General features: G+C 44.3%; 1 protein-coding gene across 1 annotated transcript in view; it reads left to right on the top strand.

Moving 5' to 3' along the window:
* The window catches only part of POT1 (protection of telomeres 1), a 161,934-nt gene that overhangs the window by 6,607 nt on the left and 138,082 nt on the right, over nt 1-17,245 (top strand). The window contains exon 3 of the mRNA XM_082257094.1: nt 7,191-7,321. Within this exon, the coding sequence (XP_082113220.1) occupies nt 7,191-7,321 (131 nt within the window). The remainder of the gene's footprint in view (nt 1-7,190; nt 7,322-17,245) is intronic.

Raw genomic sequence — 17,245 nt, forward strand, 5'->3', positions numbered from 1 at the left:
CCAGATAGCTCTAGGGACGCCTGGTTCAGATCCAATCAGCGCCAGTGGTCCTAGAAATTCTAGGCTGGCCTCCTCAAGCCGGCCTGGCCGACTTGGACATGTTAGTCGCAGACGTTCCGTGGGAACTTCGTCTCAGGGAGTGTCTGTGGTCTCAAGGACCAATTTACCTTCGTGCTTTACAGTCGCTGGTTTTAATGGCCTGGCCATTGAGACCCAAGTACTGAAGGACAGAGGTTTGTCTACTTCAGTCATTCCTACCCTTATTAAAGCAAGGAAAGCGACTTCCAGCAAAGTCTATTATCACACATGGAAGACTTATATTGCGTGGTGCGAATCTTTAGGATTTCCTCCACGTACCTATTCGGTGACTCGAATATTGGCCTTTTTGCAACAAGGGGTTGAGCAGAAGCTAGCCTTGAGCACCATCAAGGGTCAAGTTTCAGCATTAGCAATCTTCTTTCAGAAGCCTTTAGCTACCAAATCCTTGGTGCGGAATTTCATCCAGGGGGTGCGGCACCTGGCTCCTCCAGTCCGCGCGCCCTTACCGCCCTGGGATCTTAATTTGGTTTTGTCGGTTCTACAGAAACCTCCCTTTGAAAACATCAGGGAGATTCCCTTGCTTACTCTATCCCAGAAGGTGGCCTTCTTGGTGGCTATTACTTCTGCTCGCAGGGTGTCAGAACTGGCTGCATTATCATGCCAGTCACCATACCTAGTGATTCATAGGGATAAGGTAGTACTTCATCCTAAGCCATCTTTTCTTCCCAAGGTGGTTTCAGATTTTCATCTGAATGAAGATATTGTACTACCTTCCTTGTGTCCTCAGCCCAAGCATCATCGGGAACATGCGTTGCATTCCTTAGATGTGGTTCGGGCAATCAGGGTATACCTGAAAGCTACGGAATCATTCCGTAAGACGGATTCACTTTTTGTGATCACGGATGGCCCCAGAAAGGGTTTGCCTGCATCTGCCGCGACCATTGCCAAATGGATTAGACAAACGGTGGTACAGGCTTATTCTATTAAGGGTCAGAGTCCTCCGTTCCCTGTTAGGGCGCACTCCACTCGAGCGCTCAGTACTTCCTGGGCCTTTCGCCATCAGGCGTCAGTGGTCCAGGTATGTAAGGCGGCCACCTGGTCGTCGGTACATACCTTTACAAAATTCTATAAAATTGATGTGACGGCATCGGCGGATGCCTCATTTGGCCGCAAGGTTTTGCAGGCCGCAATTTGAGGAGACCGGTGGTCTACCTCGAGGGTTTTTTTCTGTTTGAAAAAAAAAAAAAAAAAAATTGTTTTCTCTTTTTTTGTTGAGTCTCATTATTAAGGATGAGCATTGTAAACTTCTAGTTGGCACCGGTTGGGCCTTCTAGATTGGGATTTGATTTCCATTTTCCCACCCCTCAGTTGTGATACTGCTCTGGGACGTCCCGAAGGTGGTGTATCACCGAGGACTACGTCTGTCGATGAGCGCTAGAGAAAAATGGATTTTTTGTAAAATCTTACCGTAAAATCCTTTTCTCTTAGCTCATCGACAGACGTAGTCCCCGCCCCTCTGTTTTGGAGTTGGGTTGGATTAAATTCTCTAAGCACTGCTTTTTCACATAACTGATTTGCTGAGGCAGAGAGAGAGAGGATATACCCTCTGGGACTGCCCCTAGGGTGTGGCCAGAGCTTTTTAATTTCCTGTCTAGTCCTGCTCCTGCGGAGGTAACATAACCCGAAGGTGGTGTATCACCGAGGACTACGTCTGTCGATGAGCTAAGAGAAAAGGATTTTACGGTAAGATTTTACAAAAAATCCATTTATTATATTTGACTTTTTAATCAAAATCATACATTTGAATGAATATGAATTTAATTATGGCCATTATCGGCACCTTTTCGGCCGATAGGCTGCTTTCACACCGAGCTGTTTTGCTTTAAAAAAAAAAAAGGGCAAGAAAAATGCACCTACCCATTGAAATGCATTGAAAACGATGCAAGAACACATCCAAATTGCAGCCGTATTGTGTTTTTGATGCGATTTTTGGGTTGCATGACCTATGAAAAATGCACCATAAGCGCCGCAAAATCACGCTCGTTTTCAGCAGCCGTTATTGCCACCTTTTTCTCTATCGGCAAAACGCAGATAACCCTATTTTCGGTTGATAATTTAGTAGAAAAAAACAAAGGGAGGGAAATAAGACAACAGAAACGTGAACATATGCTATAATAATGTAACATTCCCCCTGCACAAGGCTGCAGAGAGAACTGAAGCACCCAAGACATTTGAAGACCACATCTAGCTGGTAATGGCAGGGACCTCCAAGTTGCTGCTTTGCACACTAATACTGCAGAGATCTTGACGTAACTTGCCAATGAAGATGCTGTTGCCCTTTGTAGAATGAGGCAAAAGCTCCCTGTAAGCCTGCTCGATCGCTTGTTCTATCCAAAACGAGAGGATTCTAGGGGAGGCAGCCTTGGAACGTCTGGCAGGATGAATAGCGTACCCGCTTTCCTAATTCCTTCAGTCATGCGCAGGTATGTAGTAATTATTTGCTGCAAGTCAAACCTTGCCCAATCCTCCTGGTCTGGAAGGCAGAGCTCTTGCTTATAAGCAGAATCCGCTATCCAATGTTTCAGCCACAAGGCCTATTTGGCTGCCACCAACTGTGCCATTATCCTAGAAGACAATTGGACCTGGTCTACCTCTGCCTTGGCCACAAAATCAGCTCAGTTCAGCTTCTCCAATAATGCCAGGTCTGCTCCCTGCCTACCTAGCGTTCTGCTAGAGACTGCCCAAGCCCTCATAGCTCTGGCTACTGAGGTCAAGGCTACTGCTTTCTATACTTGACATTCATAAAAGCTATGGAGTCGTCCAAGGGCAAGGTAAAGTGACAAGCAAGTCTCTGCAGTTTGGCATCAACTCCGGACCCATTATCCCATGCATCTGATTCAACTGGGCAAAGATAAAGCTTAGCTAACTTATTCTGAAAACTAACCTTGTCTGGCTTTGTCCTTTCCTCTTCAATCTACTCCTTGATCTCAAATATAACAGGAAAAGTAGATAGAGCTGTCTTCAGATTCCGAAAATACTTCCTTGCCTTTTGAGGATGCTTATCCAGCCCCCCCTCCAATCAATCGTCTGTTTGACAGTAGTAAAAAATTGTGGCATGGGGTAAATTCAAAGGCATATAGTGCCCACAAGGAGCACAAGATAAGATGACCCTGCCTGCCACAATGTTCTAAGCATCCCCAGATCTGCCCTCACCTGAAAGTAGAACACTAGTTCAGCCTCCCATAGCAAAAACCGCCATTCCTATTTAACTCTGGCTGTCTCTTTAGGGCGCAGAAGGTGGAACTAACAACTGGAGGATAACTTCCGCTTTCCAGCTTCGTCACTTACAGTTCGGGTGATGGGAAGTGTTGTCAAGACACTCATACATATAGTGCCATAGGAACATATTCAAGCATAGGGGAGAACCTGAATATTATGACACCTGGTCTGCAGTACACTTATTAGGTACGGTCAGCAACCATTTAGGCTGCAATGTGACACCACCGCACACGTGCACTCCCAAATAAAGGATTTGGGAGTCTAGCATCCCTGAAGAAGCCCAACCAGGGTGGGACAGCTTTCATCCAATAGATGGATGAAGCTGTCCGGAGAGAGGACAAAACAGGAACTCTAGGTAGTGGGAATCCTATGCCTTTATCCCTTTATCTCTTCTAAGAGGATTGTCCTATGGGGTCACGGGGCAGAGCCAACCCATACGTAGGCTGTGCTCTAAGAAAAATAGCTTACAAGGTCATTGCAAGTAAAGTGGTTGTAAATGATTTTTGTTTTTTTAAATAAACATGTCCATACTTCCCTGCTCTGTGCAATAGAATTGGACTTCATAGGCTCCTGCTGCTGTCAGTCAAATCCTGAGAGGAGGGAGCAAGTGGCGTGGCTGAGCTGTGCTGTGTGTGTCAATGGACGCAACCAGCCTGGATTGGAAGCACGCCTACAGGAGTGCCCCATAGCACACAGCTTGGTATGGGGGTACTTGGAGGACAGGAGAACGCCAGTGGGGGGCTAACAAAGAAGAGATAAGGCACCACTCTGTGTAATATTGTTGCACAAAGCAGATAAGTATATCATGTTTTTTATTTTAATAATACAGTTTGCTTTAATATCATACATTTTTTTTTAACCTTTTTGCGCCAAGCGCACGCAAATATGTGGCCTCTCGACAGCCTGGCCTTGGTGCTGAGCGGCTGCATATTTGCGTGCAATAGCACCAATAGAGCTGTGACGAGAGCTGAATGCTGCTGGAACAGTAAGCAGCAGCTAACTGAAAGCTCCCGTTTGCTACTTGCAATTGGGAGCTTTCTGATCACGTGACTGCTGAAACAGCCAATAACGGCGGTTACATGACCATAAGTCTTGCCTCGGCTGCCTGCATGCTAAAGCTCTTAAATTTCAATTGGGACACAGCAGCTGCACGGACACATCTGCGTGGGTGCATGGCCCGAATGCAGACAGTTCTGTGCTTTGTATTAGTTACTTATAGGATCCCTCTACTGCGCAGGAGCACATTTTCATTAAATTTGGTATCTTTCCCTGAATGGGTAAAATTAATAGATTCTCTTTAACATGTAAAATGTATCTGATGTTAGGTCCTTTAGTAATTCAATATTATGAATACTGTATATACTGTATACTGTATACATCACACATAGCATTGCTAGGTATTTGACTACAACCCTTTGACATTTAGTTCTCAACGCTGTACACCATTATCAGAAGCCAAAAGAATTTGCCCACAAAGTCTGTGTATTAATGTTAGAGGCAAATGAGACAATTGTGTCCATTTGATGTCATATCATTTTTCACTTGTATACCAACTGCAGAGGCTATTGAGACTATAAGGAAATATCTGAAAGAAAATACAACTCCTAACAGCTGAACAGAATTGTAACCAGAGCCAAATATGTTTTTTGCTGGATCTTTGTCTCAACACCACCTATTTCAAGTATAAGGATAACTTCTGCAGACAGATACGTGGCAATGCTATGGGATCAAGAGTGTCTCCAATTATACTTTACTTGGGGAAGGTGGTGAGGTGATGTCTCGCTCTCTACCTGGTCCAATCAGAAAACACTTTGCATTCATATTGTAAAGCATTCTCTGAATGACATCTGTGTCGAGGGGCTGACCTGTTTTCACTATGCAACAGGGCAGCTGCTCGGCAGAGGACCCAGAAGCAAATGGAGATCACTGGAATAGTGGTGTCTTCAATGATTTCTAGCTTCCAGGACAATCTGCCAGGTATGGTATATACAATGCATTGCGAAAGTATTTGGCCACCTTGAACGTTTCGACCTTTTGCCACATTTCAGGCTTCAAACATAAAGATATAAAACTGTAATTTTTTTAGAGGAATCAACAATAAGTGGGACACAATCATGAAGTGGAACGGAATTTATTGGATATTTCAAACTTTTTTAACAAATAAAAAACTGAAAAATTGGGCGTGCAAAATTATTCAGCCCCCTTAAGTTAATACTTTGTAGCGCCACCTTTTGCTGCGATTACAGCTGTAAGTCGCTTGGGGTATGTCTCTATCAGTTTTGCACATCGAGAGACTGAAATTTTTGCCCATTCCTCCTTACAAAACAGCTCAAGCTCAGTGAGGTTGGATGGAGAGCGTCTGTGAACAGCAGTTTTCAGTTCTTTCCAAAGATTCTCGATTGGATTCAGGTCTGGACTTTGACTTGGCCATTCTAACACCTGGATATGTTTAATTGTGAACCATTCCATTGTAGATTTTGCTTCATGTTTTGGATCATTGTCTTGTTGGAAGACAAATCTCCGTCCCAGTCTCAGGTCTTTTGCAGACTCCATCAGGTTTTCTTCCAGAATGGTCCTGTATTTGGCTCCATCCATCTTCCCATCAATTTTAACCATCTTCCCTGTCCCTGCTGAAGAAAAGCAGGCCCAAACCATGATGCTGCCACCACCATGTTTGACAGTGGGGATGGTGTGTTCAGGGTGATGAGCTGTGTTGCTTTTACGCCAAACATAACGTTTTGCATTGTTGTCAAAAAGTTTGATTTTGGTTTCATCTGACCAGAGCACCTTCTTCCACATGTTTGGTGTGTCTCCCAGGTGGCTTGTGGCAAACTTTGAAGGACACTTTTTATGGATATCTTTAAGAAATGGCTTTCTTCTTGCCACTCTTCCATAAAGGCCAGATTTGTGCAGTATACGACTGATTGTTGTCCTATGGACAGAGTCTCCCACCTCAGCTGTAGATCTTGCAGTTCATCCAGAGTGATCATGGGCCTCTTGGCTGCATCTCTGATCAGTCTTCTCCTTGTATGAGCTGAAAGTTTAGAGGGACGGCCAGGTCTTCGTAGATTTGCAGTGGTCTGATACTCCTTCCATTTCAATATTATCGCTTGCACAGTGCTCCTTGGGATGTTTAAAGCTTGGGAAATCTTTTTTTATCCAAATCCGGCTTTAAACTTCTCCAAAACAGTATCTCGGACCTGCCTGGTGTGTTCCTTGTTCTTCATGATGCTCTCTGTGCTTTAAACGGACCTCTGACACTATCACAGTGCAGGTGCATTTATACGGAGACTTGATTACACACAGGTGGATTCTATTTATCATCATTAGTCATTTAGGTCAACATTAGATCATTCAGAGACCCTCACTGAACTTCTGGAGAGAGTTTGCTGCACTGAAAGTAAAGGGGCTGAATAATTTTGCATGCCCAATTTTTCAGTTTTTTATTTGTTAACAAAGTTTGAAATATCCAATAAATTTCGTTCCACTTCATGATTGTGCCCCACTTGTTGTTGATTCTTCAAAAAAAAAATTACAGTTTTATATCTTTATGTTTGAAGCCTGAAATGTGGCAAAAGGTCGAAAAGTTCAAGGGGGCCGAATACTTTCGCAATGCACTGTATATGGTTACATTGTTCCAAGCTGGTTGTAAAATATTAATACCTGGAATTCTTCTTTAAACTCTCTTTTTTAGTTTTGTTTCAAATGAAGCCCTAATGTCACTAGAAAATCCGGTGTCCCTTTAGTAGCCTGCAGAAATAGATCACTGTATGTGAAATTGGCAAAATATTGGCAGCAGTCTGACAAGCCCCTTGCTTTTGTCAGAATTACAGCAATATTTATTGTATTTTGCAAATACTTTTGTTTTTTAGATTATTGTTCTACTGTTACCATCATGGATCAATCCGATGCCAAGCTCACGTGCACGTTTTTCAGTGGAAATCAGGACACACTACCAAAAATTTACTCGAATGGTGATATTGTAAGATTTCACAGAATAAAGGTATGTTTATGTTAGTCTTTAAATGTATGTTTCACTTTATATCAGCTTGGATGCCCTAAATAACATTCAAACAGAAACATTCCTTTGCAAATGGTTTACATTTTTTAAAGCAGAACCATAACAACTTGATAAAAAAATAATGTACTTTAGCGAAGAACATACATTCAACATCAATAATTATGCTACCAAAATTAGTGTGTGCTTAATTGCTTCCAGCATTGTTCCTGTTTCTTCTTGCTGGAGACCGTTTTTCTGAAGCCCAGATCCCCTGAACCAGCAGTAAATATTTAGGTTTATTTGTAAAACAAAATGCGTATATATTTTGTAGAGCATAAAAAAAAACAGTTTTAAAACATATAATTCCAAGGCCCCTTTCACACCAGCGGATCGGGTCAGTTTTTCAGGTGGACCTGATCGGACCACCCATTGTTCTCTGTGGAGTGGCAGATGTCAACAAACACCCGCTGGCATCCTGTTTGCTAAAAATAGATGGATGAGGATCTGTTCCCTATCTGTCCATCGGATCCGATGACCGTGGTTTCCATCCAACCATCCCATAGAGAACAGAGGGCTGTGTCTGTGTCCGCTCTACAGGGAAACCTTAAAGTTGGAGAACTCAGCTAATGCTGAGACGGCAACGCCAGTGCAGTTTGGCACCCGCAAATCTTGCAAGGTGAAAAAGGTGTTCCCCTGTCCTGCCTATTTTGACAAGATTGTCACTAGTCAGCGTGGTTCCCCGAAACTCATGGTTTTAATACCTAAGTGTTTCGCTAGGAGACATCGCTTTGAGGAGTCTCTCCTGAAGAAACTTACGGTTCCACTGTAGGTGAAATCTCAGGTTTCCAGGTTAAATAAGGCCACACTTTTGCCGGTGGAGGATTCTCCATGTTTTAAGGATCCTGTGGACAAGAGAGCTGAGGCTATTTCACCATGGCAGGTTCTAAGTTGAGGCCGGTGTTTGCTATCAACTTGGTATCTCAGACCTTAGTGGAATGGGCAAAAATGGTACGCCAGGATCTGGAAGGGGGTCAATACCCTCCTGAGCTGGCGTAGCTGGCGGATCAGTTGATCCAGGGGTTACAGTACATTTGTGATGGATCTTTGGCTGCGGCCACCCCTGGCTGGCGGTTATTCTTCGCCGAATGATTTGGTTGAAGTACTGGTCGGCCAACCAGGCTTCTAAAAAGGTGCTGACTGATCTACCTTTTGTAGGTGACCGTTTGTTCAGTGCCTCTATGCAAGAGATCATTTGGGGCCTTACGGTAGGTAAGAGTACATTATTTCCGCAGGTTGCCAGGGATAAGGTACCTTGTCGTAAACGTGGTCCTTTTTTCTCCGCTCACAAGCAGCCCTTTCGTCCATCTGGATCGCAGGAAAAGGGTTAGAGATCCACCCGTATCTTTGCGGGAGGCTCCAAGAGACCCTGGAATGGTAAGTCGAAAGCAGGCACTACCGGTGCCGCAGACAAGCCTTCCCCAGCCTAAAGGGGCACCCTCATCCGCATCTTGGTTGGGGGGATGTCTTCATCTTTTTACGGAACCGTGAACCTTACTCATTCAAGACAATAGGGTCCACATGTTGATTCGGCTTGGTTACAGATCGAGTTTTGGTCCTTGCCTCCAGCAGGGTTCTTTCCTTCAAACTTGCACCTGTCTCACGATGACTAGAGGGCCTTTATGGGGCAGTGCAGGACCTGTTAGCACAAGGAGTCATTGTGCCGGTTCCAGAATCTGAACTTTTTCAGGGTTTTTATTCAACTCTGTTTACAGTTCCCAGAAAGCAAGGCAAGATTCGCCCGATTTTGGACCTCAAGGCTCTGAACCATTTTGTGCGGGTTCAGAAATTTCGGATGGAGTCCACCTGCACGGTAGTAGCTTTCCTTCATCAAGGGGATCTTATGGCTTCTATCGATCTTGAGGACGCTTACCTTCATATTCCAATATAAGTCGGGCATCAGCGTTTTCTTCATTTTGCCATGGGCGAGGAACACTATCGATTTGTGGCGTTACTCTTTGGTCTCACCTCTGCTCCTCCTGTGTTCACAAAGGTTTTGGCCCCAGAAGGGGATTGTGATACTGGGTTACCTGGATGATCTGCTTCTGTGTGCAGAGTCTTCTTCGGCTCTAGAAGCTGACTTTGACATTACTGTGCAAACTCTTCAGGAGTTCGGATGGATACTGAATTTTCGGAAATCCGCTTTGACTCCGTCCACCAAGCTGGACTACTTGGGTTTGACGCATTGGCACATGCCGGGAATGTAACTCTCCCATTGGTTGTGCTCTCACCCAAACTGTGTCAAACTGTCCAATGGCTGGTGTCATAACTGATCAAATGTGAAGTATCATGATAGTTGTAGATTAAAGGCCAAGATGGCAATTTTCATGGCTCTAAATGATAGGAGGGTTTACTTCCACTTTACGTAAAGTACAACAGAAATAAACTACTCCTAAGTGCTCTAGTTGCCTTTGCACTGTTTTTCCTTTCATTGTAATTAGCCAATTGGCAGGACTTTACAAATGATGATGCCCCACCACTAGATACTATCGGACCGCATGTCTGTTAACTTTTTACTTTATTGTTGAAAGAGGACAGCGCCTTCTCAACAGAACTTTGAGGAAACTGTACTTTAGTATAGCCATTTTGTTTTTGTTTTTTTTAGATCCACCGTTGACCCCTACCCCCTCCCTAATCATTGGAAATCTACCCTCATGGATAAATAACGATGATGGCATGCATGTGCAGAAGAAATGGCCTGCTCAGGAGACTATAGAAAATGGGACAAAAAAAGTTTGGACAGCAAACTTTTCAGAGAAACAAGGATAACTATACTAAAAGTGTAGTTAAAGCGGAGTTTCGGGCACAGAAAAAATTTTTCACTGAACATACCCCCGGGACAGTCAGGGCTAGTACATTCCACAATGGCTAGCCTCTGATCTGTCCCGGTTCGCACTTACCTTTTAGGAGAAATACTCACTTATAAAATTTTCTTCCACAGCGTTGCCATCTCTCTTGTGGGCAGCTGAAGCCGGCGTGATCCTCTTCGGCGTCCTCTTCCGTGTCTTCTTCTCCCAGAATGCGCCTGCACCGGCCCCTCTCGTCACTTCCGGTGCGGCGCCGCATTCCTCCACAGCTTCTGGGCATGCCCAGAAGATGTTTAGCAGGGAATGCGGCGTCGCCCCGGAAGTGACGAGTGGGGCCGGTGCCGTCGCATTGATTCCTGGCAGCGATGACGTTCAGCTCCGAGGAATCATCGCAAGACAGGAAGTGACGGCGGAGCCGTGGCGCTGAGGGAGGAAGTGAAGAATATGTGAGTATATTCGATCTCCAATTACAAGGTAAGTATAAAAAAAAAAAAAAAATACCTAACTATCCAATTCCTTTTCAGGTTAAGGAGACCAAGCGGACGGGCACAAGAAAAAGGTTGATTTTGTGCCCGGAACTCCGCTTTAACTTTGATCCCTTTTACACTTGCCAATGTAAATACTATGCCGGAGCTTTAACATGATGATGTAAACAAGCTCAAGACTGCAGTGGCACCTATGAGAGTGTTTGAAAAATAAACATTTGGCTCCAGGATTTATTGGAGAAGTAATTTGGGTAGCTATAAAGCTGCCCATTCATTTCTACTGTGTAGCTAAATGCACCTATCTCTCCCCCCCCCCCCCATACCCTCCATTTGTCAGTCTCCTTGTGAAAGCAGTGATTTTAGGTTAGTAAAAAAAATAGAAAGTAAAAAAAAAAAAACAGTAAATCCCCTACTTACGAACATTTTCCGTTATGGACATGCGTTCGTAAGTCTAACAAAGTGAGGTTTAAAATTCTTTTCACATACATAATGCATAAAAAACAAATATAATAAATACTGTGAAGAAAACATTTTACATAGTTACATAGTTACATAGTTAGTGAGGCTGAAAAAAGACACAAGTCCATCCAGTTCAACCTATGTGTGTGTGTTTGCTTTTAACCGTACATTGTATACCCCTGTATGTTGTGGTCTTTAAGGTGTCCATCCAATAGTTTTTTGAAACTATCAATGCTCCCCGCTGATACGACTGCTTGCGTAAGAGAATTCCACATCCTTACCGCTCTTACAGTGAAGAACCCCTTACACACTTTAAGGTTAAACCGCCTTTCCTCTAGTTTTAGTGAGTGGCCACGTGTCTTATTGTATTCCCTTACTCTAAATAGTTTGTTCCTTATGCTAGGGTCGCCAGTACAGTATTTGTACATTGATATCATATCCCCCCTCAAGCGTCTCTTCTCCAGAGAGAATAGGTTCAGTGCTTGTAGTCTTTCCTCATAGCCGATGTCCTCCATTCCCCTAATTATTTTTGTTGCCCTTCTCTGGACTTTCTCCAGTTCCAGCACATCCTTCCTGAGGACCGGTGCCCAGAACTGGACAGCATACTCCAGATGTGGCCGGACCAGAGTCTTGTAGAGTGGAAGAATAATCTCTTTATTTCTGGAGTGAATCCCCTTTTTTATACAACCCAGTATTCTGTTGGCTTTGCTTGCAGCGGCTTGGCATTGCATGCCACTTCCAAGCCTGTTGTCTACCAGTACCCCCAGGTCCCTTTCCATCCTAGACTCACCCAGAGGTTCCCCCCCTAGTGAGTAGCTTGCTTTCTGGTTTCTGGCCCCCAAGTGCATTACTTTACATTTTTCTACATTAATCTATTTTAATCTCACAGTACCTTGAAATTTACAGTATAACAGCTGACATACAGGGGCTGGCATGGAGTGAACAGGGAAGAAGAGTGGAGGAGGGAGGGGAGGTTGGCGATGGTGGAGCTGCAGGATCATCAGCAATAGGAAATGGAGGGAAAGATGCAATTTCACTCATGCCTGATGTTGACGGAACTGAAGGATCTTCAGCAATAGGAGATGGAGGGGAAGCTGCAGTTTTACTCATGACTGATGTTGATGGCACATGTTCTGGTTCCTTGCTGGATTCAATTCTATCCACCCTCTGGAAAAACTTTATTTTTTCCCCCATCATAAATGACACGGTAACACTGGATGGCATTCTAAATAGCTACTGCAACCTTTGTGTACTGTTCTATGTTTGGGCCCTGTGGCTCAAAAACAAACAGTGCCTCCTCCAAAGAAAACCCATTTGCCATTTCCTGTGTTGTGAATCTCTTTTGTTCTTCAGTTATTTCTTCCTCTTGGCTCTCTTCATCCTTTTGCTGGGCCTCCAATTCCATCAGGTCTTCATTAGTAAGCTCCTTGTATTGCATTGCAAGGAGTTCAGTGAAGTTGTCCTCTTGCAGATCTAGCTCCAGCTTCTTGCTGAGGGCCACTAAGTTGCTGAAGACATCTTTGGACTGCTCACCCATCTTCTCAAATCCACGAACATCATGAACAAATTGCGGGCAAAGGTTCTTCCAAACCCTTTTTATAGAGATCGCTGTAACCTCACGCCAAGCAAAGTCAATGTTTTTATGGCCTTGTAGATGTTATAGTCCTTCTCTTATTCATCAGTCATCTTTACTGCCTGCAGAGAAGTGTGATGACGATGTTAATAATATTTCTTGAATGTTGCAAAAACTCCCTGGTCCATACGTTGGATAAGTGCTGTAGTATTCAGCTGAAGATGCACTACTTTGACGTTGGGATGAAAGTCATCCATAAATGGGCGTCGACCTGGAGCATTGTCAAGCAGCAAAAGAATGTTGAATTGGGACATCTTTCTCCAAGCAATATTTCTGTGTCTCTGGAAAAAGTGGTGGAAAAAAACAGTTCTGGAAAATGGCCTGCGTAACCCAGGCATTGGAGTTATTCTTCTACAGAACAGGAAGATAGCCCTTGACTATGTTTTTAAGGGCTTTTGGGTTCTCTGCATGGTAAACTAAGAGAAGCTTCAGTTTCATATCGCCAGAAGCATTTGCTACTTTGTAGCCTGGTGTCAACTTTTCCTCCTTACTGATGTAACTTCAGTCTGGCATCCTTTTACAGTACAGTCCTTCTCATCTACATTAAAAACCTTCTAAGGTTAATAAGCGCCTTCATCAATAATTTCTTGAAGCGTTGCAGAAAAATCCAGGGCAGCTACGTAATCTGCACTCGCTTCCTCGCCTCTTAATTTTGCATTGTAAAGGTTGGCTTTAGCCTTGAACCTGTTAAACCAACCATGGTTGGCAATAAAAGATGCACCTTTTGATTCTTTATTTTCTTTAAGTCTTTTATACAGGCTTTTAGCTTTTCTTGAGGCTGAGAGGGACTCAACACTGATGTTGATCCTGCATCCACACACTGATCCTGCATCTATCACTTTCCTATGCTTTATTGATTCTATTGTCAAAATCATTGGCACATCAGACTATACATGTTCCATAATCTTATCCTTGCTCTTTTAGAATGGTGCCATTGGTTAATAAATTCACGTTGGAAGAACGAGCGACATCTACTATCTTTCCTTCTCTCTCCAGTCTCTCAACTGTTTTCACTTTTGTTTACATTGTTATTGCTTGGTGCTTCTTTGCAGTCCCCGCTACATCACCGCTGCTTCTGGACATCCTGGGCTTGAAATCCACACTGTACAGTACTACTGTAAACTATAGCAGGACTTAAAATTTCAAGTCCTGAGCTGTTAGCTAGACCTTAAGAGTTACTTTCCTAACAGTTGCCCCACCCTACCTCTACTCAGCACCACCCCTAAAACACGCCCTCCTAAAGTATTTCATGAAATTACACTGTAAAATGTTTAATGCAGAATTAAGTTACAAAAATAAATATTATCAACCACTTTAACAGTATTACCATAAAGCATATTTCATTGATCTGACTGTGATAAAAAAAAAATAATTCAATATGATTGACTACTATAGGCACTGTTTGGCAGGTTTGGGTAGTATAGTAAGATTGTAAATCCTCTTTGAGGGGGGTGGGGGGTGGGGGTGGTTATGTAGGCAATTTATAGAAAACTGTTATTGATAAAATATATTAAATACAAAAACCATAAAAAAACGATTGAAAGTCTCAAATAGTTTGACATGACCATGTACAACAGTATAAGACATTGTACAAAAATTGCATCAAGCTTGGGTTGAAGGTTGGGACTTGGAATGTGGTGATTCCAGTAGTTGTTTGTTGCCATTCATATCGCATAGTTGCTGTGGATGCTGAAGTAACACTGGAATTCCAACACGTTTCAATGGCTAAAATATATATTTTTCAAGGAATGATTCACCACTCTGCAAGTATAATGGTTATAATTGGTTTTCTTCATCATTTTAAGTTGTAATCTCCTATTTCCACATAAGGAACAACATTGTAACTTACTTCCAATCAGTGATATGTAGTGTTATCCCATAACCACCAGGGTGCGCTATATCTCTCTCCACACTAGTACATGCAAGGACCCTAGACGGAGATATCCTTGGGAATCCCCTGGTTGTCCACGGTAACTTCTCCAGTGTGGTACAACTGTGGAGAATAACCAAATAATGAGTTCCATGTTGCTGGCTCCCATAAGGTAATTATCTAACATATTGCTCAGTTTGAAGAGAAAAGGAAAGGGGTACAAAGTACTTACTTCACTTAGGGATGTGCTGCCCAAAGGTATGAAACCCAATCGTCATGGGTAGACAATGTCCCTGTGACCAGTCCTTGTGTTGGAAAGGAGAAAAAAGCCAGGACATCCATCTTATGGAGTAGTATAGTGGCAGGTTTGGTCAGTATAGAGCGGTAATGTGGCCGGTTTGGGTAGTATAGGGTGGTATAGTGGCAGGTTTGGGTAGTATAGAGCGGTATAGTGATAGGTTTGGTTAATATAGGGCAGTATAGTGGCAGATTTAGGTGGTATAGGGCGGTATAGTGGAAGGTTTGGGTGGTACATGGCGGTGTAGTGGTAGGTTTGGGTGATATAGGGCAGTATAGTGGCAGGTTTGGGTGGTATAGGGCGGTATAATGGCAGGTTTGGATAGTATAGGGCGGTATAATGGCAGGTTTGGATAGTATAGGGCAGCCTTTCTCAACCTTTTCAACACAGAGGAACCCTTGAAATAAATTTCTGGTCTCAGGGAACCCCTGCTAAAAATGAAAAATCTACAACTCATTACACAGTGTGACAGTCAGTGGGAAGAATGCTCCTTACTCTTGTCATTGGGAAGAATTACCCCCTTACAGATAGCTAAAAGGAACAACGGTGTCATTAAGGAACCCCTAGCAACCTCAGGAGGAACCCTAGGGTTCCACGGAAACCTGGTTGAGAAGCCCTGGTATAGGGTGTAACAGTGGCAGGTTAGGGCTGTTTGCCATGACAGTGTGCCCAGTCAGTTACAGCATTGCTGGATATGAACACTTATGGGTCTGCTGTGGTCTCTCCTCAGCTTGAGTGAACAAGTCTTTTGGAAGGAGTGGAGGAGCCAGCCACACCCCTGGCTCCGCCCACCATCTCCAGCTGTCTCGGGAGATATTAAAGATCTCTGAGGTATAGCCTAACTTCATTGGATGACAGGGGAGTGTTACAGGCAGCCTCCCCCCTCACCTCACTAATGCGAGCAGTTAGGTGACAGCACCCCCATCCTGCGTGGGAGGTGACCTGTTTCGGAATGGTGCCCATCTGATACCGTGGTATGGTGAGTAAATTGTCCCCCCAAAAAGCCCCTGGCGGTCTCGGGCAGACGTGGGCCCTTCCCTGGAATAGTCGGACCTCAAGGGCTCCCTCGGTTCCCCTGGCACCTCGGAGGACTAGTCCTGTGTACCCCTCAGCATTCCCCCACCCCTAGCAGGTTTTTACCTTGGGGGGGGGGGGGGGGGGCAGTAATAATGCACACTTATTTGATGGGGGTGACTTGTCCTGTGTGGGTCCCTGGTCAAGGGCCTTCCGATGCCTATTGTTCTGGAGACCGCATGGCGCACCGTGGGGGCCGCTATTTTGCTGTGGATCATGATTTTTATATTCCCATTAGATTATATGTGCAGCCATTTTCTATAATTCCCCATTGAGAATCCATGAGCGGCCATTTTCCTGAGGTTCATAGGCTGGACAGGCATGCGGCAGGGCTTTTTAAATATAGAGGCTGAGTTTTCTCTTTCTCTTCCTGTACAGTCAGTGTCAGTTTTCGGTTTGGCACAGAACGTGCTGGAAGTCTCCTCTGTCGCCTGGTAACCTTTCCTGGTGTTCCCTGTGGGTTTTTCTTCATTCACTCTGCTATTATTTTATAATAATCAGGGAGTGTGAGCCCGCACTTATAGCGGTGGTTGGTCTTAAAGAGACCCTGCCCAAATATTTTAAGAAGTGTAACATCGAGTCCCAGGATAATATTTCACCTGCAGACCCCCTGGGAGCGACTGCAGGACCTTCTGGTTCACAGTCTCAGCTAGAGATTGCAGCTTTTTTTCAAAATCTGATATCGAAGGTAGATTTTGTCATTGCTAGTGCTGCCAGCCGCAAACGCCCGCCGCCCTCACTTCCATCAGCAGGGTCTTAGGACCCTGAGATAGACATGGCCGCCACAGACGCAGACCGCCCTGAGGGGGTCGATGTTGTCGCATTTTGACGGTGAAGAAGACCTGTCCTCAGCCGCCGCGCGGGAACACGCTTTGGTGGAAGTTCTGATAGTTTCAGTGCTGGAAACTTTAAAATTGTCTGAACCCACAGCACTGGGTATGCAGGTGTCTTTTGGCTCATGCAAATCCCGTAAATCAGGCAAGGTGTTCCCTTGTCCAGAATGGTCTCATACTATTGTGGATGAACAATGGTGGCGCATTAAGCACGTTAGTCGTGCCTAAGCATTTTTGCACACCGTTACCTCTTTGCGGAGGCAGTGTCCACTAGGTGGACTGTACCACCAAAAGTGGATCCCCCGGTGTCCAGGTTGAATAAAGCGACTCTGGTACTGGTGGAAGAATCTCCAACATTTGCGGACCCCGTGGATAGACTGGTTGAATCCTTGTCCCGCCATTTACACATGG

This window comes from Pelophylax lessonae, assembly GCF_965119305.1.
Source record: "Pelophylax lessonae genome assembly, chromosome: 4".
In the NCBI taxonomy this organism is placed as follows: Eukaryota; Metazoa; Chordata; class Amphibia; order Anura; family Ranidae; genus Pelophylax; species Pelophylax lessonae.